The sequence below is a fragment of the Giraffa tippelskirchi genome, chromosome 1 (assembly GCF_054371585.1).
Source record: "Giraffa tippelskirchi isolate mGirTip1 chromosome 1, T2T-mGirTip1v1.2.pri, whole genome shotgun sequence".
Classification (NCBI taxonomy): domain Eukaryota; kingdom Metazoa; phylum Chordata; class Mammalia; order Artiodactyla; family Giraffidae; genus Giraffa; species Giraffa tippelskirchi.
In genome coordinates this window covers 169,446,848-169,468,678 of record NC_137275.1, presented here as the reverse complement: position 1 = coordinate 169,468,678, position 21,831 = coordinate 169,446,848, and the positions used below count along the sequence as shown (strand labels likewise).

The window sequence follows — 21,831 nt, the reverse complement described above, 5'->3', positions numbered from 1 at the left end:
TGGCTTCCATCACATCCTGGGGTCACCTTTGCCCCTGACTCAGACATATTAACTCTTTCCTGCAATATTTCATAAATATTTGTCAAGGATGTATGAAAATTCCATTTAAACCAGAGAACATGAGGGCTGCAATGAGATGTTGACTTCTCTCTCACTCATAGGTGCAGACCAAAGATGCTGCATTTCCAAACCTGAAACTTAAAAACAGGAGTAAAAAGTAGTTGGAGATTTCTTTCTCCCCAGATCTGTTCTTTGCATCACAAACATGCAAACAACCTCTTATAGCAGCCATACACACCAGCAAATTACTTTAAAAAAAAATCTCATTAGGGAATCTGGATTACAAAGATCTTGTCCCAATTGATAATGGAGTCACCCATCTACCTGATATCCTAATATCCTAGTAATTATCTTCACTTCCTCTCTCACGCCGCTTCACTCATGGAAACAGCTCCCCAGCTCCTATTCATTTTATTTTGGAAATCTCATATTCAGGCCTTCACCTCCATCCCGACACTCGCAGCCTTTGTTCAGACAACTTTCATAGCTTGCCTAGGCTGTTACAACAGCCCTTTAAGGGGGACCTTGACAACAACCTTCCTTCTCTTTTGTTTACTCTGCTCCTCACTGCCAGAGTTATCTTTCAAAACCGTAGGTTGTATCATACCATTCCCTTGATTAAAAACATGCCATTGACATCATTTACTCCCCAATACACCACACTGGGGAGGGCTCATCATTCTGTGGTATTCCTGCCAAAAAGCCAAAGCCTCAGTCTAAACATGGGATAAGCCCAGTTGAGGGGCATTTCATAAAACAAATGATCAGTACTTTTCCAAACTGTCAAGATCATGAGAAGAAAAGAAAGACTGAGGAGCTGTGACAGACTGGAGAAGACAAAGGTGACGTGATGAGTAAACGTAATGCCACATCCTGGGTTGGATTCTGGACCAGTGGAAGGACACTTGTGGAAAAACTGGTGATATGCATCTAAATTCTGTAGTTAATGATACTGTACCAATTTCTTAGTTCTGATCATTGCAGTATGGTTAAGCAAGATGTTCACATGAGAGGAAGTTGGATAGAGAGAACATGATAACTTTCTGTACCACTCCAGTAACTTTTACAAAGTAAAAACTTATTTCAGAAAGTAGATGGAAAAGAGACCAGAAAGAAAAATTATATGCTATTACAACAAATTCCAGTCCACTATATAAGCTTACTAGAGAAGGTGAGAGGGATAGATGGAAAGAAGAAAGGGAAAAAGAGAGAGACACAGAAAATGAATGTGTGTTTGGCAGGCAGGTTCCTGGGATGAGATGTGAGTTTATAAGATCTCCTACTAGTTCCTCATGTACACATAGAGTATGAACACCCCACAACGCTGGATGTGGCTCACTCTTTAGAAAATATAACCCCTAAATGCAAGCCAGTTGCTTCATTTGGTCCTCAGCTGAAGAAACAGTGATCTGTTTCAACAGTAGAGGAAAAGCTGACTGTGGTCTTGAATGTGGCAGAGACTCTCCCAATTTCCATCTGCCCCTCCTTCTTTAGAAATAAAAATCCTGGTGTTCAGGCTGGAGCATTGTCACCCAGCTGAAAGAAATTTAGGAGATTATTTATTTGGAAAAAAAGTATAATGTGGCAGTGAAAACCAGGGCTTGATGTCCATCACACAGAGCAAAATCAAATATAGCTATATGACCTCAAGCAAGTTATTGTCTATGTTGAGGCTTAGTCACCTTGTCTATAAAATAAATATAATGATAATCCTACTTTATAAATTTGCTGTGAAGATTAAATTTTTAACCCATGCAAATGCTTTGGATTCAGTATAGTAATCTGGCACAAGAGATGTGTTCATTAAATATTATTAGTTATTATTTCAATTTATTTTTATTTATTATTTAAATCTCAGTTATTTAGAGAAAATATCTAAAATTTATAGTGGTGGAAAGTTAGTAAAAAGACATTCGTGTATATCTCTAGTTGCATGTACCATTAATCCAGTAGTGCCTCCTAGACTATACTCCTTCAGGACAGTCTCTATATTCTATCCACCAAATCACTGGATCTCTCCAGGTTCCTAAAATAAGGAATCCGCCCTCTGCTCTAGTGATCAGAGAAGGGGAGCCAGAAGGGAAAGTGAATCTCTTTGCCTGAATGCTAATGTGAGTCCCATCGGCCATCAAAAGATCACTTCACCTCATGTACTTTTCATCTTTCCTCTTCCTTCTTTTCATCCATATATAATTAATACTCCCAATTGAATAGTCCTAATTACTAAGATTATATAAATAAGCTTTTATTTTTAAACAGCTGAAAGTTATAAATAAGAACTTCAGAATTCTTATTTATCTCTATATGTATACTACATCTCCTTTATCCATTCATCCATTGAAGAATACTTAGATGGTTTCTGTATCTTGGCTATTGTGAATACTGCTGCTATGAACATGGAAGTGCAGGTATCTTTTCAATACTGTTTTCATTACCTTTAGCGGGGTATGGGGAAGTATTTCAACCATATTATGTGAATTAGGATATCAGTAAGTAAATTTCTAATGGGAAGATTTTGTGATTGTAAAAAAATATCATTTAACAAATCATGACTACTAAACTTCTTATGCTTATTTTATCATTTAATATTTTCATATGGAAACACATATACTGGTGGAGGCGGGTATCATAATCTTTCAGTACTTAGAGTCTCTAGCAGTCTTTATCTAGGCTACTGAAAGAAACTGTAGACTAAGAAAGCAGGCTTGTGGGACAGCGGTATTGGGAGAAAGAGAAACCCACTTTTCTTTTCTATAAATTTCTATTAGTAATATCTTTGTAACTCTAGCTACAACCTTTGCCTTCCACTTTTATTCTGCTCTTATTCATCCCCTATATTTGGTCTAATCTTTTCTTCCTTTGAAAATAATATTTAGATTTACCTTAGTCTCTTTCCTTCACTATTACCGTGTAGCATAAATCTTTATTGTGCCATTTTGAGATTATTTGAACAATTTCCTTTTCTGGTCTTTCTCACAATAGTTTAGCTGCTAGCTCTTATCTAATTAATTGTTCTATAATACCACTTTCACCATATTACTCTACTGCCTCAGAATCTAAAATGAATCACTACTGCCTAGTGACTCATTCAATCTCTTCTCTCTGACTTTGAAAGGTTCTAATAATTTTATAGCACCTGAATTAACAAAATTTGTTTTCCTGTTTCTTAATATGGGTTATAATCAGACTGGTCTTTGCTTTCCTTTCCACCTTGCTCGTGTTGTTATTCCCCCACTATGCCAAAGATTGTCATACTTTCAAGTCCAGAAGTGTTTTTACCTTTTCGAACATCACTCAGAATTTCCTTTGGGAATCATCAAGCTCTTACCTTTGGTCCATAGGTTTGCATGTGGGTGGACATGTGACCCAAGCATGGCCAGTCAGAAGACCATGATCCTTTGGTCACAGCAATCAGTTCAATCAAGAACACATGACCCAAGCTGGTCCAACTTGAGCCTTACCCGAACCTTCACTGAGAACTTTTAGAAAAAAGTGTGCTTGACAAAGCCAGGAAATAGCAACTAACATATTCCTGATGACATAATTGAGCTTGTAGATCTACCTATGCCTGATCTCCTTGGTAATAAGAAAGAATAAATCCATTTTTTCTGTCTTGACTGAAACCAGTTTGATTTGGTTTGTAAAGAGTACTCCCACCTCTTTGCCTCTTCAAGTTACACTTACACTTTAAGATCTATCTCTCATGTCACTTGCAAGCTGTTCTTACCTTTCCTTAACTTCCACTGTACTTTACTTAATCTAGGAAATGGCAACCCACTCCAGTATTCTTGCCTAGGAAATGCCTTGGACAGAGGAGCCTGGAGGGTTGCAGTCCGTGGGATTGCAAAGAGTCAGACACGTCTTAGCAACTTAATGAACAGCAACAAATCTATTTGTTTAACACTAAATCATCTCAACTATTTAATATTTTCTAGTTTTACTTTCTCACTGGACCATAACCTTGAATGTTTGGAGCATGAATTACATTTCTCTTGTGTTCACAACACTTAAGAATTTTTTATACTTAAGATGCCAAACTGATAAATTTTCAGATATGTTATTTTTCTTTAGGATGCCAGTGATTAGAATCTCAAGAATAAATGAAAACTGGGCAAATTGTTGCTAATCAGGGCCTAGCTCTTTTGGTAATTCTGTTCTCACCTTACTGATTTAAAAACAAATATGGTAAGAAAGAAGGGGAAATGATATCAGTGACTGTGTTATGGAGTCACATTTTGCACCACCTCCTGAAGATATATTTTGGGGTCTCTAGAAGGGCCTGATGACAGTTTCCTGTTTTAAAATCTAGGCTTTATTATTATTCAGGTACGGTGAGACCAAGAGTTCAGGAGACAGCTACCATTGACAGGATGGCTTTTTACTTACAGTCTTCAAGAGGAAGGGCACATTTCATCACAGAGGACCACAATGGGAAGGACCAGGACCAATCATGGGATATAGGGGTGGGGGGAGCAGGGGCACAAGGCTTTATTGTGGTTTTCACAGGAAAGGCAAGGCAAGGTAAGCAGTCTTAGGACTAGCTAGTTTGAATAATTTTGGCAGGCTCTGCTGTGTAGGGACTGTCCTCAGTCATCTGGTACATGGAGCTGGGTTGATTAGGACAGGGGAATATTGACTTAGTGTGTGAGAGTTTGATAAAGAAGGTGGTTTAAAACAGAAACAGACTCATAGACTTAGACAACAAAATTTTGGTTGCCAAGGGGGAAGAGTTGAGGGAGGGAGAGTTAGGGAGTTTGGGTTTGACATGTACATACTGCTATATTTAAAGTAAATAATCATCAAGGACCTACTGTATTAAAAGAAAAAACAGAGAGGAGTCGAGAGAATGATGTAGATGAGATGAGATTGGCCATGTGTTGATAATTCTTGAAGCTAATTGATGGATTCATGGGGAATTATTACACTACTTGTATTATTTTGCATGTTTGAAATTTTCCATAATAAAAAAGTTTTTTAAAAAAAGGTGGTTGAAGGAGCGAAATGGGTTCTGGATTGGTCAGTTTGTATATGTAAGGTTCAGGAGAGTTGTTAGCTATTGGATGATTAGCTAGCCTTGAGAGGGGCAGCATTAAGAACACAGAATATAAGGGGTGGGCAAGGACCTGCTACAGCCTAGATGGCCAGTGCCCCAGGGGCCACTGCTGGGATCTCCCACCTTGAAAGACGTTGTCCCTGAGCAGTGCCTTGAGCTCTGCTGACCTGAATTCCTGGGGTGAGCCTCTCTCATGGAGCCTTTTGAGAATTCAACTGCCCCTCTTTTTGATTATGGCTATGTAAAAAACAAAAAATGTCATTCCAATTGTATTTTACAAATTGAAGAATTGAAGATACAGAGGAATGCCACCCAGTGAGCTAGGCATAGACTCCAAATGCCTTGATTCCCATTCTTTTGCTCTGGAGGTGTGTGCCTACATTGTTTAGTCGCTAAGTCATGTCTGACATTTTTGTGACCCCATGGACTATAGCCCACCAGGCTTCTCTGTCCATGGGGTTTCTCAGGCAAGAATACTGGAGTGGGTTGTCATTTCCTTCCCCAGGGGATCTTCCTGACCCAGGGATGGAGCCTGCATCTCCTGCATTGGCAGGTGGATTCTTCATCACTGAGCCAGCAGGGAAGTCCCTGTGCCTACACTGGGTGGTAGAGGTTAAGTTGCTCAGTCATGTCCGACACTTGTGACCCCACAGACTGTAGCCTACCAGTCCTCTCTGTCCAGGAGATAAGACAAAATAGAGGCAAATAGTAAGCACAGTTTCTTTTCTGTTACTCATGCCATAAAATCCTTCCCAGTTGGAAAAGCTATGACTATAGCAATACTGCTATGACTATATGTGTAAGTCTAATCCTGGCTAGAGCTAGAGTGTCCATTTGACCCTTGTGTAATTATATATTCTCCAAGGTAGGCTTTAATCAGTAAAAAGGGGGTAAACTGGACCACCATCTGCCTCTATTTTGTCTTACTGCTCAATTGTTCTGAACCCAAGTGGGAAAAAGGAGAATGTACTAACTGTATTGCCATTAATTACTTTCTCCATTTTTCCACATCATCTTAAGACCCTTGTAGGCCTCAAATATTATCTCTAGATCATTCTCTTTTTTTTTTAACTATTCAACTTTCAAAATACTGTTGTAGATGGTTTATTAGCTGACTACAAACATACAAGTTTGTTAAGTAAAATGGGTGATACTGTATTTTTTTGTGACAACATAATAAAAAGTATGTCTTGACATAGAAAATCCAGCTAGTTATCAGTTTTTTTAAATAAAGTTTTATTGGCACACAGTCAGACCTATTCCTTTACATGTTCTAGGTAGTTGCCTGGATGCTGTAACAGTGGAGTTGAGTAACAGTGAACAACTATGATCTGCAAAGCTGAAAATATTTACTATCTGATTCCACAGAAGTTTGTTGATGCTTACTGTATATATGCTTCAAGATTGCCTACACTGTGCCAGACACAGCATTAGAACAGCACAAGTATGTGACTTAAATCACTTCATACTCTGCCAGGGAACTAAATATTATTTTAGCAACAAATTACAAAGAAGTGTGAGGTGCTCAGTAACAGAGGAAGGAGAGCTCGGAGATCATAGAAGAAGGAGTGACTCTCTGTAGGATGATAGGTGCGGGATGTGTGGGGACTCATGGGACGTAACTGGAAAGACTGCCTGTGGCCCACAGGAAAAGAAGAGTAGACTTTACTCAATAGGAAGTGGAACATCACTGAGGAATTTGAATCAGAAGAGCAACATAGTCAATTCACTTTTGAAGAAACTATTTATTGAGAGAAAAATCATCTAAAGTCTCTAATATATGTGGGGCACTCTCATATATGAGGGCAATCTGGAGGCTAGCAGATTAAATTAGGAAGTGTTGCAATAGACTAAATTCTTGACCTAGGCCAAGTCCAGCCCCAAATAATTTTTATGTAAGTCTATATATTGGCAAGTAAAGTACATACCAGAATTCATTTGGCATACAGCATAGAGTTCATAAAGGAAGCTAAAGCCAGACATTAATTATATGTACATACTTATTTATACTTAGAGTGTAAGTTATACTTACACTACCTTTACATGAAGATAAAGGTAGTATTGAAACCATTTACCTCAGACTGGGACTTGAACCCACATGGCTGGGACTCAAACCTGGCCAAAACCCAGTTTGGGACTTTAATCCACATGGCTGGGATGAAAATCCAATCAAAACCTGGTTTCAGGACCTAATGAAGCTCAGGTACTGATGTCTCATTGCAGAAAGAATTCAGTGAGAAACAAAATGAAAGGTAAGAAGAGGATTTATTTAGAGAGAAACACACTCCACAGACTAAGTGTGGGCCATTGCAGAGGGTGAGTGCAGCAGCCTGGGAATATGGCATTGTTAGCTTTTATGGGCTAGGTAATTTCATGGGCTAATGAGTAGGAGGATTGTTCTAACTATTTTGGGGAAGGGGTGGAGATCTCCAGGGGTTAGGCCATGGCCTACTTTTTGGTCTTTTGGCCAGATCCAGTTGACCTTGAAACTGTCAGGGTACCTCTGGGTGTGTCATTTAGCTTGCGGATTGAGGATCAAGGTTTAGTCTGAGGTTGACTTGTCTGTCATCTGCGACCTATCTGATTCTTAGCGGTTTATGTTGTGTCGTTGGGCTATGTTCTTCTTTCAGAAGTTGAGCCCTGACCCCTTCCCTCCTCTTTCAGTATTAGTTGCCTTCCTAGCAGCAAACTACCTTTATCCCCACCTAGCTTAGACTGTAAGACTTTCTCACTGATAAGAGAAAAGAGAGGCCTGATAGATTTAGGCCAAGATCAAAAATCCAAATCCTGATTATATTTCAGGATTATAAAGATAATTAGTTGAAATCTGTCCAGGTAATTCTATGTCTTTTGTCGATTATTAATTTAGAAATGGGAACGTGAAGCACTTTGGGAATTCTGCTGGGTGGCTCCCAGGAAAGTGTCCCTACTGTAGAAAAGAGATAGATATGGGAGGAAACAGGTTTTGTTAAATTTGCAGTATTTGAGTGTGATGCCTGGAACTGTGGCAACCATCTTACGATTGTGAGGAATTAAGCTGGCATGTTGAAATAGCAGAGCCCCAGGACAGAAAGAACCGGGTTGATGATGTGACTAACTCAATCTGGAGCCGATGTACCTTTGGAACTTCATGTTATTTTAGATAGTAAATGTCATTATTACTTAAGCTAGTTTCAGTTGGGTGTTCTGTTCATATCACTGAGAGCAGTCTAATGTAGGCACCTAATGTACGCTCTCAGAGAGAAAGATACAAGAGACTTTTTATCTGTCATAAGTAAAAGCATTCATATGTGTATGTGTGTATGTTCTGTGTTGTTTCTAAAGCAGTGCTTTTCAAATTGTAATGTACCTATGAAACACCAGGGAATATTGCTTAAATACAAATTCAATAGGTGAGCCTGAAATACTGCATTTCCAAGAAGCTCCTAGGATTTGTCCACAGTGCTGGAATAGGGTTCACACCTTTGAGTAAATGTAGACCACAGCTATACTTCATAAAAGGTTAGATAGATGGAAAACTTACAAGTGAGTAATAGAATTTTTAAAGGGAGAGCCATGAATCAGGATGAGGTACAACAGTGACTGCTAATTCAAATAGATTAGTCCAATGTGTGTGAGTACCTACTATGCTAAGTTGCTTCAGTCCTGTCCAACACTTTGCGACCCTATGGACTGTAGCCCACCAAGCTCCTCTGTTCATAGTATTCTTCAGGCAAGAATAGTGGAGTGGGTTGCCATTTCCTTCTCTAGGGGATCTTCCCAACCAGAGATGGAATCTACATCTCTTATATCTCCTGCATTAACAGGCGGGTTCTTTACCACTAGCACCATGGGAGATTAGTCCAATAATATTACTTTTTAATTTCAAAAAAGGAAAGGGGTATATAGGTGGGAAACCAGGACAGGATTTTAGAGGCTACCTCTACAGAGGAAAAGGAAGTAGAAGAACATGTCTTTCTTATTTGTAGCAGGTGCTCAGACAAAGCACAAATCCATGGTACTAGCAGGGCTTTCAGATGACTTTTATAGGCCTTCTGCCTGAAAATACTGTGGTACTCCCCCCTTCACTACCATAGACAATCTAAACTACCACCACCAAAATAATCTGTAAAGTAAGTGTAAGGAAGCCCAAATTTTTATTTTCCCGCCATCATTACTACTTTGACATGTTTCTTTTTTTGCGGGGAGGAGGGAGTAATAGATGTATCTTAAGTTTTGAAAGGAGTATATGTGCTTGACTGGTACCCTATACATACGCATGGGGATGCCAATAAGGTCACTTGGCCCTAGATTGCTGGACGGGGAAGCACAGAGTAATGTCTATTCAATTATTTTTTTTAACTTGAAATGTTCTCAACAATGACAACAAAAAATAAGTGATTTAGAGCTTAGAGAATGAGAAAACTTCTTTATAGGGACTACTTCAGTGCTTCTGGAAAAAAATAGTGACTCCTAGCAGTATGGTGGATAATCTATGACTTATTTTGAGTAGTAGTTTGAGTTAGTTTGAAATTAACTTTTGAGAGCATTAAACTGTGTGTATATGAAGACTGCAACTGGAAGTGGCTCTTGTGATTAGAATATAAAGATTCACTTAAAGTACAAAGAAATCATTTACAGTAGTCATATCTCTAGCTCCATTATTTAAAGACAAATCATGGTATCTTTAGCCTAAATCCAGGTATTATTAATAGAACAAAGAATACAGAAGCAAAACTAGCTAGTTCTGAGTTGAAGACAGTACTCATAAGGAGCAGACTTACTGGAGGGATTCCATGAAGGAGAAACTGTAAATCCTAGAATGATGATGATTATAAGGGGACTCTGATATTAAGCTGAGGAAGTCTCTACCTGCTTTCCCCTTTTTCCATGAGGTCCTTAGATCAATAGCAGCTTGAATCTTTGTTTATAAAAACAAGATATTTAAACATAAAGAGTAGGAAAGAGTTTCTCTGCATAAGCATATTTCTTGAAAAATCTATTCTCTCATTTTTCATCGGTAACATATAGATATCTTTTCTTGCCCACCTCAAATGTCAAATTGCTGTAGGCAATTATTTGTGGGACTTCCCTGGCGATCCAGTGGTTAAGAATCTGTGCTTCATATCCAGGGTTACTGAAGTCTCACAAGCCGTGGGCAAAATGATAATAATAATTAAAAAAAAAACAAACACAAGTACTTGCAATGTTATTTGCAAAAGTTAAAAAAAAAAGACTTCATGAAACTTATTTAGAAAAAATAAGATCAGCTTGAGTTGAGGCGGTAAATTCAGGGATTAAAAGTTTTTCTGGCTTTATCAACTTCCTTTCAGATCTGGGTTTACCACTTAGGAGCTGTATGACTTTGATAGTGTTACTTAAAGTCTTTAAATTACAGAGTTTTCATCTGTTAAAAAACCAGGAATGATGATACTACTGTAAGTACTAAGTTAAAGCCAATGACGTAGGTAGTGTTTAACACAGTGCGTAGCACTTGTAAATTCTTTCATTCATTCCATAAACTGGTTTTAGAAAATCTTCATGAGACAGATACTGTGCTGGATGTTTGGGTATATGGGCTTGAACAAAACACATATGCCTCTTACCCTCAAAGAACGTAAGAGTCTAACAGGGAAAGCATCTGGTTAAAAGGTAAACCAACATAATATACAAGCACAGACTTTCAGTGAAATATCCACTTGGGGAATGTGAGACAAATAAAAATATCAGTTCAGTTCAGTTCAGTCTCTTAGTCATGTCCAACTCTTTGTGACCCCATGGACTGCAGCATGCCAGGCCTCTCTGTCCATCACCAACTCCCAGAGTTTACTGAAACTCATGTCCACTGAGTCGGTGATGCCATCCAACCATGTCATCCTCTGTCATCTCCCTCTCCTCTCGCCTTCAATCTTTTCCAGCATCAGAGTCTTTTCAAATGAGTCAGCTCTTCGCATCAGGTGACCAAAGTATTGGAGTTTCAGCTTCAACATCAGTCCTTCCAATGAACATTCAGGACTAATTTCCTTTAGGATGGACTGGTTATGATTAACAGGTGAATAGGCTTATTTATTTCTAAGTCTTTATTTATGAACATTTATCTATTGTAGACTCAACATTCAAAAAACTAAGATCATGGCAACTGATCCTATTACTCCATGGCAAATAGATGGGGAGAATGTGGAAACAGTGTCAGATTTCATTTTCTTGGGCTCCAAAATCAATGTGGACGGTGACTGCAGCCATGAAATTAAAAGACACTTGCTCTTTGGAAGAATAGCTATGACAAACCTAGATAGTATATTAAAAAGCAGAGACATCACTTTTCCAACAAAAGTCTGTATAGTCAAAGCTATGGTATTTCTAGTAGTCGTGTATGGATATGACAGTTGGACCATAAAGAAGGCTGAGCACTGAAGAACTGACACTTTCCGATTGTGGTGCTGGAGAAGACTCTTGATAGTCCCTTACACAGCAAGGAGATCAAACCAGTCAATCCTAAAGGAAATCAACCCTGAATATTCATTGGGAGGACTGATGCTGAAGCTGAAGCTCTAATACTTTGGCCACCTTATGTGAAGAACTGACTCATTGGAAAAGACTCTGATGCTGGGAAAGATTGAAGGCGGGAGAAGGGGAGGACAGAGGATGAGATGGTTGAATGGCATCACTGACTCGATGGACATGGGTTTGAGCAAGCTCAGGAAGATAGTGTTGGACAGAGAAGCCTGGTGTGCTGCAGTTCATGGGGCTGAAAAGAGTCGGACATGACTTACTGACTGAGCAACAACAAATTCATTATACAACAACCTTGAGAATAATGAAGGAATAACTTTGTTGGTGGGCTTCCAAGGTACAAAGTGGTCAAGAATCCACATGCCAGTGGAGGAGATGCAGGTTCAATTCCTGGGTGGAGAAGATCCCCTGGAGGAGGAAATGGCAACCCACTCCAGTATTCTTGCCTGGGAAATCCCATGGACAGAGAAGCCCGGTGGGCTACAGTCCATGGGGTTGCAAAAGAGTCAGACACAACAGAGTGACTGAGGACGCATGCATGTAAATTTGTTGGTAGAACTGGGAAAACTAAGGGATTATTAGTGTGTTTTGGATATTAATTCTTGGATATTAATTGACATCTGGATGAAAACATTCCAAAACTTTCAGCCCAAAGGGCTCTATTTTATTTGGGAAGATTTTTGGGAGATTCCTGTAAGAGAAACTCATTGCCAAGAAGTTAGAAAGAGGAAGTCTTAAGAAAAGTGTTTTAAAAGAAGGTAAAAAGTATATTCCAAAGAGCTGAAAGGAGAGAAAACATTTATTAAGCCAATATGCCAGACATTTTCACTCTTTATCTCATTTATTTCTCCCAATGGCCCTGTATTAAGGGTACTATTATATCCATTTTAGAAACAATACAGTCTAGATCTCAAGTAGCTTTTAAAACACATCACACTTGCTAACTGGCAGAGCAAAAATGAGAAGTCCATGCTTCTATTAGCTTTTGGCTGCCTTTAGCTCAGTGCAAGAGGTAAAGGAGGCAACCAACACATTTGTTGGAAAGAATGAATGAATAAATGTATTCAGCTCTGCTATTTACATGTCCCTGTGTAAAACAATTAATTTTCTGAGTCTGTCTTCATTTTTTAAAGTTAATTATTTAAAAAATTTATTTATTTTTGACTGCACTAGGTCTTTGTTGCTGCACAGGCTTTCTCTAGTTGTGGCGAGTGGGGGCCACTTTCTAGTTCTGGTGGGCAGGCTTTTCATTGTGGTAGCTTCTCCTGTTGCTGTTTGTGGGCTCTAGGCATGCAGGCTCAGTAATTGTAGTGCAGGGGCTTAGTTGCTTCGAGGCATGTGGGATTTTCTCAGACCAAGGATTGAACCTGTGTCCCCTGCATTAGCAGGTAAATTCTTAACCACTGGACCACTAGGGAAATCCTCATTTGTTAAAGGAAGATAACAAGAGTTCCTTCACAGAGTTGAGGTAAGGAACAAATAAGGTGATACAATAGGGAAAAACAAAATACAAAATATTAAATGTTAGATAGTGTCAACTACAAATTGGCACTTGCCATGGGTGCTTGCTATCTAACTCTTACAAGGATTAAATCATGTGTTGCTGCAGCTGCTGACCTTTAACGGTCCTGAAGGAGTTCAGGGTGGAGAGTAAAAACAAGGCACTCTGTCTGTGCTCAGGGAAGAACTGGCAGGCCAGAACTTCAGATAGTTAGATATTCTAAGGAGTTGATCTTATGAGCCCAATTCTTATATTTCCTCATATCTAGAAGAGCACCAAAATCCTTCATGGTGACAACTGTTTCTCATGACTAGCAGAAGCTAAATGAGACTAGCAGAAAGTTCTACCAAAAGTATATGCTTGATTGCATGTACTCCCCCTTTACCAAAATCACATATATACTATCCTTTCCCCTTACCTCTTTGGAGCAGTTTCTCAGAGCAATATGGGGTGGTGTCTCCTGGACTGCAATGCTCATTTTGCCCCAAATAAAACTTAACTTGAAATCCTCACATTGTGCATTTTTTAAGTATACAGTAGCGTGACACAAGTAACAAATAATGATATGTATAATTTGTGTGTGCATATGAAAACAGCTGGAGAAGGGCATGGCAACCCACTCCAGTAGTCTTGCTTGGAGAATTCCACGGACAGAGGAGCCTGGTGGGTTCCATGGGGTCGCAAAGAGTTGCACACGACTGAGTGACTAAGGACAAGCACATGAAAACAGCATTGGTAACAGTTAAAATTATGAGAATTTATACATAACTTCCAAGCACCAGACCCTAAGAGAAATGGTACTGGATAGAAAATTTGGAAAAATTAGCAAGAAATTTATATACACACACACACAAACATATATGTATTTTTGTATATATTATGGGGCGGTTAGTTTTTTATTTTTATATACACACTGCTTTATCTCTTTATTTATTTATGGCTGCACTGGGTCTTCCTTGCTGCACACAGGCTTTCTCTGGTTGCAGAGAACAGGGGCTACTCTATAGTTGTGGTGTGCGGGCTTCTCATTGCTATGGCTTCTCTAGTTGTAGAGCACAAGCTCTAGGCTGCAGGCTTTGAACTTGTGGCTATCATGCTCTAGAGGGTGTGAGATTCAGTTGCTCCTTGGCATATGGAATGTTCCCTGACCAGGGATTGAACCTGTGTCCCCTGCCTTGGCAGATGGTTCCTATCCACTGCACCACCAGGGAAGTCTCCAAGAAATCGATACATTTATCTGAAAGGGGATATGGGTGGTTAGGGACAGGGTAAAGAAACTTCACATTTGTAACCTTTGCATTTTCCTTTTTAATTTTGAACCATGTATTACTGCATTGCTATTCAAAGAAGAAATAGACTTTAAGCTTTATAAAAATATTATATAGAAATATAGCATTTCTATATGTTATTAACATAGAATAACCGCAGTACTTTTCACCGCCTTTTTTTCAATTACTAAATTATGAAAATGAAGCCACTTCATTTTCAACACGATTATATCTTTTTAACAGAATTTGTGGCCCCAGGGCAAGTTTGTTGTTGTTGAGAATTAAACAGTCTTACCATTATTTTGAAGTGCTTCCCTGATGGTTCAGAGGTAAAGAATCTGCTTGCATGGCAGAAGATGGGGGGGGGGTGCGGGGAGGGGGAGATTCTGGTTTTATCCCTGGGAGGTAAGATTCCATGGAGAAGGGAAAGGCAACTAGTTCCAGTATTCTTGCTGGGACAATCCCAGGGACAGAGGACCCTGGCGGGCTATATAGTCCATAGGGTCGCAAAGTGGGAGACGCGACTGAGAAGGCACGCACCATTATTTTGAAAGACTAATTTCCTCGATGGTAGATTAAATTGAGTGGAATGAGTTATTTTCTAAGAATAAGACTAAATGCAGGTAGGACAGCCGTTTTATTCATGAATTCATAGAGAAATGGAGAGAAAAGTGAACGAGGAGTTAGCGGTTAACTCTGACCTTGCTATGGGGTACCAATAGTAGTGCACCGCTATGGCTCCTGTGAGCTTTGGTGGTCTTCCAAAGTGCGTGTACTAGATAGGGTCCTGAATTTTTCCTGATCTGCTGCCATGAGCAGTCCAGGGTAGAATTAGGACCTTCCTAGGTCCCCAAACACTGGAACGATGACAGTGTCCTTCTCCCTTCATGCAGTTAAAAACAGAAATTCACTTAAGAAATTAAAAGTTAAATTAGGGTGAATGCAAGGCCTTCCTTCTAGACTTTCTGAAATGAAAGTGCAGAATAAATTCATCAAAGCTGAACTTCTTTCCTGCATTTTTCTTCCTTTCTAACATGTTAACCTTAATCAGAAGTCTGTTCCACCATCCAGAACTCGCAGGCTCTAAAGGCGGAACCACGCGGCTCCCCTAAGTGGCCAGCTCTAACCCACCAGCAATCTCCTTCGCCCCACCCATCTGGCCCTTAGACCCGCCCACTTCACGTGTCGCCGTGACGTCAGCACGCCGTCGCAGAAGCCTGGCATCAAATAAGCGCAGGTGGCTGCGGTCCTTCGTCGGGCTCTCGAATGCGCAGGCGCTGTCGTTCCGGGAGCTCTGAAGACCTGGCGGAGCCCGGCGCGGATGGAGGCCTCAGGGCGGCGGGGGCGGAGCGCGCCGCGAGCGGGGGGCATGTCCGTGGCGGGCGCCGTCTAGAGGAAGGCCGGGCAGCCACCACCACGCTTTCAGTCGCGGCGAGACGCAAGCGAACCAGGCTGAGGGCCGCGGCGGCGATGCAGCGACGGCGGCGCCCACCGCCGCCCGCCTCTCAGCTGCCGGAGGGCTGCGGGGGAGGCGGCGGCGGCGGCCGCGGGGGAGGCGGCGGGAGCGAGGAGGTGGAAGTGCAGTTCTCCGCCGGGCGTTTGGGCTCCGCCGCGGCAGTTTCGGCGGCGGCGGCCGCGCGCAGCACGGAGGAAGAGGAGGAGAGGCTCGAGCGCGAGCACTTCTGGAAGATCATAAATGCCTTCCGCTACTACGGGTAAGGAGCCCGTGGCGGACCCCGGCTCAGCCCGTCGGGGCGCCAGCGGCTTGCGGCGGACCCGCCGGACGCCACGCCTCCGGGGCGTCGGAACCGGGCCGCCTGAGCTGACCTCCAGGCCCCCGAGTCATCTCGCACCACCTTAGCCCCTCCCGGCCCAGCACACCCGCGTGTCTGCCGCGCCGTCTGCTGCTCAGCCTCTTGTCTTCTGACCTCAGGATCAGATTAGCCCTCTTGCCTTCCATCCCTCGTTAAAGGTTTGGCTTTGAGGCCAGTGGGGATGATCGGAAAAGTGCTGTAAGAATTTCAGATAGAAGATGTTGATGGTAAAATCGTCCAGTGTTGGGCATGATTTGTTTGTGTTGTCGATGTCCTCCAAACTGAACAGACGGAGAGCCCAAGTTCACCTACACGTGGGATGCTGTAGGACATTTTTTCCCAAACTGTTGCCAGTTCTTGTTGAGGGCAGCATTAAGATCCCCTAGCCCCCCCGCCCGCCGCCCCCCGGCGCTGTGAAAGCACAGGCACTTTTGTGGTCCCCTACCCCCACCCCCCATTTGGCGCGGTGAACGCACAGGCACTTTTGTGGTGAGCGACTGAATGATGCCACTCAGTGTCTTTAACTGGTGTGTGAAATTAAGGTCGCAGATAGTCCGGATGTTCTAAAATTTGCCAATTTTTAGGGAGGGAAATGAGAGAAAACACGGTAGGAGCCGCCTTTATGATCTCTTCTGCAAGTATGTATCGAATTCTCACTGGACTGGGCATCGTGGTAGGACTTTTCAACTTCCTAACTTGCACTTTCTTATAAATAAATCTTAAAGTAGCTTAGTCACAAACTTGCAATTACAAGATCTGAAAGGGACTTAAAACAACTGGGTTTTCAGGTAAAGAAAGCACTTTTATTCGTGTGAGGGATGAGTCCACCGACTACTGTGTTCTGAGTCTGCATTTGGAATCCGATAGATGTGACCTCCTACTCAAGTAAAACTGTTCCCTTAGATGGGCTCCTGCTGTGCTTTATGCAAATTTTTTAATATTGCTTGACTGACCTCCTCAAGGGCAGGGACTGAGCCTTATTTATTTTTATGTCACCAGTGCCTGGCGTTTTGTTGGAACTATTTTTAACAGGACGAGTAGTAGCAAAGAAGTACATTTGTCATTCCCAGATAGTTGGTCAGTTTGTAACTGATGCTTAGTTTGTTACTATTCTGAATTTCAAAACTTGCTTAATAAAAGCTTATTTAGACTCCGATTACATTTGTGACATGAATTTTTGAGGTTGAAATATCTTGATGAAATAATTTACTAATTAAACCCAGACATATGAACCATGGACCACATTACTTATGGAACTCTGAATAGAATTAGTAGTATGGGGATTTTATTAGTATCAACAGAGGGAGAAAGGCAGACAACCAGAGAATTGAATTTGTTGCAGGTATTATGTCTGGAAGAACCATACAGGGAGAGGAAGGAGCTGACATTAGATATCTCAAAGTGGTAGGTTCAGAAAAGTCTGGTATATATTTTACCGTTGAAAAATGTAGAAAGAATATTGGGAAATCTCCTGGGACTGTAGTAGACACAGTTAATATGTGTGTTTGTATATTAGGCGTAGTATGTATTAGGACTACTTTAGAATTGATATTTTTGATTAAGTATCAGCTGGGCCTTTTTGTGGGCGAGGGCAAGGGATTTTGACCTGAAACTGGACCCAAGTGTGGTAATATAGAAAGGGGCACTGTGTGTGTGTTCAGGTGGTTGTGATACTGTTTCCTATACTCTTCTCCCTCTTCCGTAGCAGTTCAGTGTGAGATCGAGGAAAATTTCATTTTTTACAACAATCCTTTTTGTTTGTATGTACTCAAAGAAAAAATTGAAATTCCTTATACTAAAAATGTTTAGAACTACGGAAAGGATTGTGTAGCAGAAAACACTGGATTATTACCTTCCAACATTTTATAATCTTATAGAGCTATACTGCCCAATAGAATAGCCACTAATCACATCTGGCTGAATTTAAGCTTAAATTAACTAAAATGTAGTAAGATTTACAGTTCATCTTTTCAATCTCAGTAGCCACATTTCAGGTGCTCAGTAGCCACATGTGGCTATTGTCTGCTGTCTTGGATGTAAGCTTTTCCATCATCGTAGTAAGTTCTTATGGACAGTCCTATTCTAGACCGTTAGCAGGTACATCCAAATATTGGAAAACTGGGTTTTACTGCTCACTTTCTTTTCGTCAGGATATAGGAGATTTAGATAAAGGTCGTGAGGCAAGAAATGTTTCTGATTAATATTTTCTCTTTCCAGTGGCTTTCAATTTTGTACTTCCTACACATTTTGCTTAGATGACATAGTCTCACTAAGGTAAAATGATTATAGCATTGTACTGAATAGCAAAAAATGTTAGCCTTAAATTATCACTTTTGGTATAAATGGAGATACCTACTCATATAAGTTATGCTACATTTGAAATATCAAAGGTCTTGTCAGAAATGTCCTACTTTTAGAAATAGCAGTTAGGTGGGATCTTAAAAACTGAGATGTAGAGCTCATTTTTACAGGTGAGGGGATAGGCATGTAAAGAAGTAAGCAACTTGTCCAACCAAGTTGTGGTAGAGTCTGGCCTGAAATCTAAAAGCATTAACTAAAAATTTACCCTGTATTAGTAAGCATTGATGCTAGTAAGACAATTTCAACTTTGGGTATTTAATAAATATTTAAAATGGGTTGAGACACTCTGCGGAATAGATATGTTTCCCTGTTTGGTACTCTAGAATAGTTCAACAGGAGCAGAGCAATGGGTCTGTGACTCTTGGCTAGATCTATCATTGGACCCACTCTTATAAAAGGTGACTGAGTCAGAGTTGGGGTCACTGCCTTGTAGAGGGAGCTTGAGGTAGGGATACACTTGAGGAAATACAGCCACTGACCCTACTTTCTCCTCTTAGGTACCCAAGGATGTGGCCTCTTAATGCTGACTCAGTTCAGAACCAAGGAGAGTCTGAAGGTTGTAAAATATTCCTTTAAAACAGAGTTGGCAAACTTTTCATGAATATTTTAAACTCTGAGAGCTAGGTGGTCTTTGTTAAAACTGTAGGCCTGTGCGCTTGTGTGAAAGCAACCACAGGCAGAATGTGAAGGAATGAGCATAGCTGTGTTCCAGTAGAACTCCTTACGAAAACAGGCAAGTAGCCAGGAGGTCATAACTTGTCCGTCGCTGTCTTAAGCACATTGGTGATGTAAGCATTTATAGAAGAGTGAAATTAGCCCCAGTTAAAAAATCCCACAGACAGAGGAGCCTGGCAGGCTACAGTCTATGGGGTCACAAAAAGTCAGGCACGACTAAGTGACTGAACATGCTCACACGCACAAAAGGATTCTGGTCTTCTTGTTCGTGTGAGCTATGAGAAGAGGCATTTTAGGATGAGTCATTAATTTCTGACTTGGTGGATGTATGGTGTACCATTGATCAACAGCAGCCATTTAGGAAGAAGTACAAATTTATTTGGTGGGACATGTGCTAAGTTCAGGTTGGAAATGTTGAGTTTTTAGGTGTGCTCAGAGGGAGGTTGTAGGGCATCCAGTGCCGAGGAATTCAAGGAAAGAATTACTATGAGACTGTTTAACCTGTTGACAGTAAATTATAAACTGTTGCAGCTCTGCTGTTTGCTGACTTTAAGTAGTTCCTCAGTGTCATACTCTACTGATAGGAATGTCAATTGATACAGTTTTTCTGAAAATCAGTTTGTGTCAAGAACTTTACAAATTCTTACCTTTTCTGATGTGGTAGTCCTTTTGGGAATTTGTGGTAATTTTTTTTCCTCTAAAATCTAGATAGATTTTGAACACAGAAAGTACATTGTGTAGACAGGTGAAAGTATCTAGATGCCCAATGTTTGGGAAATAGCTAAGTAAATTTTGGTTGTGTAAGATGGGATGATGAGCAGTCTGTTATTTTGATCAGGATGAAGAATTTCAAGTGTTTCTAAAACTTTAATATTCATGTGAGTTTTTTGATGATCTTGTTAAAAGGCAGATTACATTTCAGTAGGTCTCGCATGAGACCTGTGATTCTCCACTTCTAACCACTTTCAAGTGACCTGCTGCATTTTTGACTAGAAAGGTATGAGATTACTTTGTCTTAAACAACAGCAATAAAGCAGAAATATGCCAAAAAGTTAGAAGTGCTTACCTCTAGAAGAGGAATTATTAGGAGCTTACCCCCCCCTGAGTACTTTACTGCTCTGTATTTTTCATATTTTTACTATGTATACATTAGTTTCATAAATTAGATACACCTCCTATATTTGAGCTCTAATTATGTTTTAGGCACTGGGCTAAGTGTGTAGTGTGCATTATTTTGTTACAGTTTCAGTGAAATGTATTAGGTAGGCAGAGGGGTATACTGGTCTTTACCTCATGGAGTTTTATGTGTATTTTTCAGAATAATTCATTTTAAGTGACTTGGTTTAGTGCCTGACACTTACTAAATCTCAATAAATCATAGCTTCTATCATTATCATCATTGTTATATATTCCTTGTTTATGTATATGAGGCAGTTGAGGCACAGAGAAAGGAAGTAACTTGCCAAGAGTCATGTAGCAAATAACCTGGATTTCAGTCCAGATCTGTTGGACTCCAGAGGTCACTATTAGACTGTCTCCAGGGGTTAAAAAAAAAAAAAGCAACAATTTGTGCAGCCACTGCCAACTCTAGTTTACATTATCCCTAACCACCCTCAGAATACCAACCACCACATACAATCTTCTAAAAATGTGACCAGGTTTTTGCGTAAGTTTTGTCAAGGGTTTCTTCAGAATCTCCTTAGATGTGACTGTTCAGAAATTAGACACTGATTTGACATAAGAAGATAAAAATGAGAGAGTTATCTGGATGACTAGAGGGATTCATGCAACCAAATGAAAAAGAATATTTTTCATTTCCATTTAGTACTGAGTAAATGCCAAAGAACATTTAAAAGAAACACATCATGCATTTATGTATTTGTTTATTTGTATATGTAAAATGTAAAGACTGATGTAGTGAACATCTACCACCCAGTTTAAAAAAGAACATTATCTTATCCTTTTCCCCTCAAAGGACATCATTTTTCTGAATTTTCATTTCCTTGCTTTCCTTGTAGTTTTTCTACATATGTTCAGTCCCTACAATATATTGCTTATTTTTATATAAGATGAAATTTGTACATTATGTATTTTTCTGCAACTTGCTTTTTTCCAACAAATATTTTGTTTCTGAGTTTTATCCATTTTATTGTGTGTAGCTGTATTTATTGATTGTATTCCATTGTACAACTATACTGTATTTTCTTTGTTCAGTCTATTGGAGATGGACTTTCTGGGTTGTTTCCAGATTTTTTGCTTGTTACTTCTTACAGTGCTGTGATGAGACTTATTCATGTGTCATGTGCCCATTTGCAAGAGTTTATTGATTTTGTGTCTAAGGTGTATGATTGTTAGGTCATAGGGAGTGTGCATATTAAGTTTTTACTAGGTAATGCTAAATTTTCTGAAGTGGTTGTACTAATTTATGCACCCACCATCAATCAGAATATAAATATTCTAAATCTTCCACATTTTTACCAATATTTCGTATAGTCAGGTGTTTAAATTTTTCCCATCTATCTGACTGATGTAAAATGATATTTCATTGTGAGTGTAATATTTAACTTCTAAAAATGATGTTCTTTTTAGGTTTTATAAATTGGTTGT

The 21,831-nt window shown here is 40.1% G+C and overlaps 1 protein-coding gene across 4 annotated transcripts in view; it reads left to right on the top strand.

Moving 5' to 3' along the window:
- The first annotated feature begins 15,670 nt into the window (after positions 1–15,670).
- The window catches only part of CARNMT1 (carnosine N-methyltransferase 1), a 48,571-nt gene continuing 42,410 nt past the window's right edge, over positions 15,671–21,831 (top strand). Inside the window, exons 1-3 of one of the 4 annotated variants that reach the window (XM_081505522.1) lie at positions 16,053–16,346; positions 18,406–18,462; positions 19,047–19,282. Coding sequence is in view for 2 of the 4 variants with exons in the window: in XM_081505505.1 (XP_081361631.1) it covers positions 15,845–16,089 (245 nt within the window). In the remaining 2 variants the exon portion in view is untranslated. Of the gene's footprint in view, positions 16,416–18,405; positions 18,463–19,046; positions 19,283–21,831 lie in introns of all 4 variants that reach the window. The other 3 variants (XM_081505527.1, XM_081505513.1, XM_081505505.1) reach the window with 3 other exon arrangements.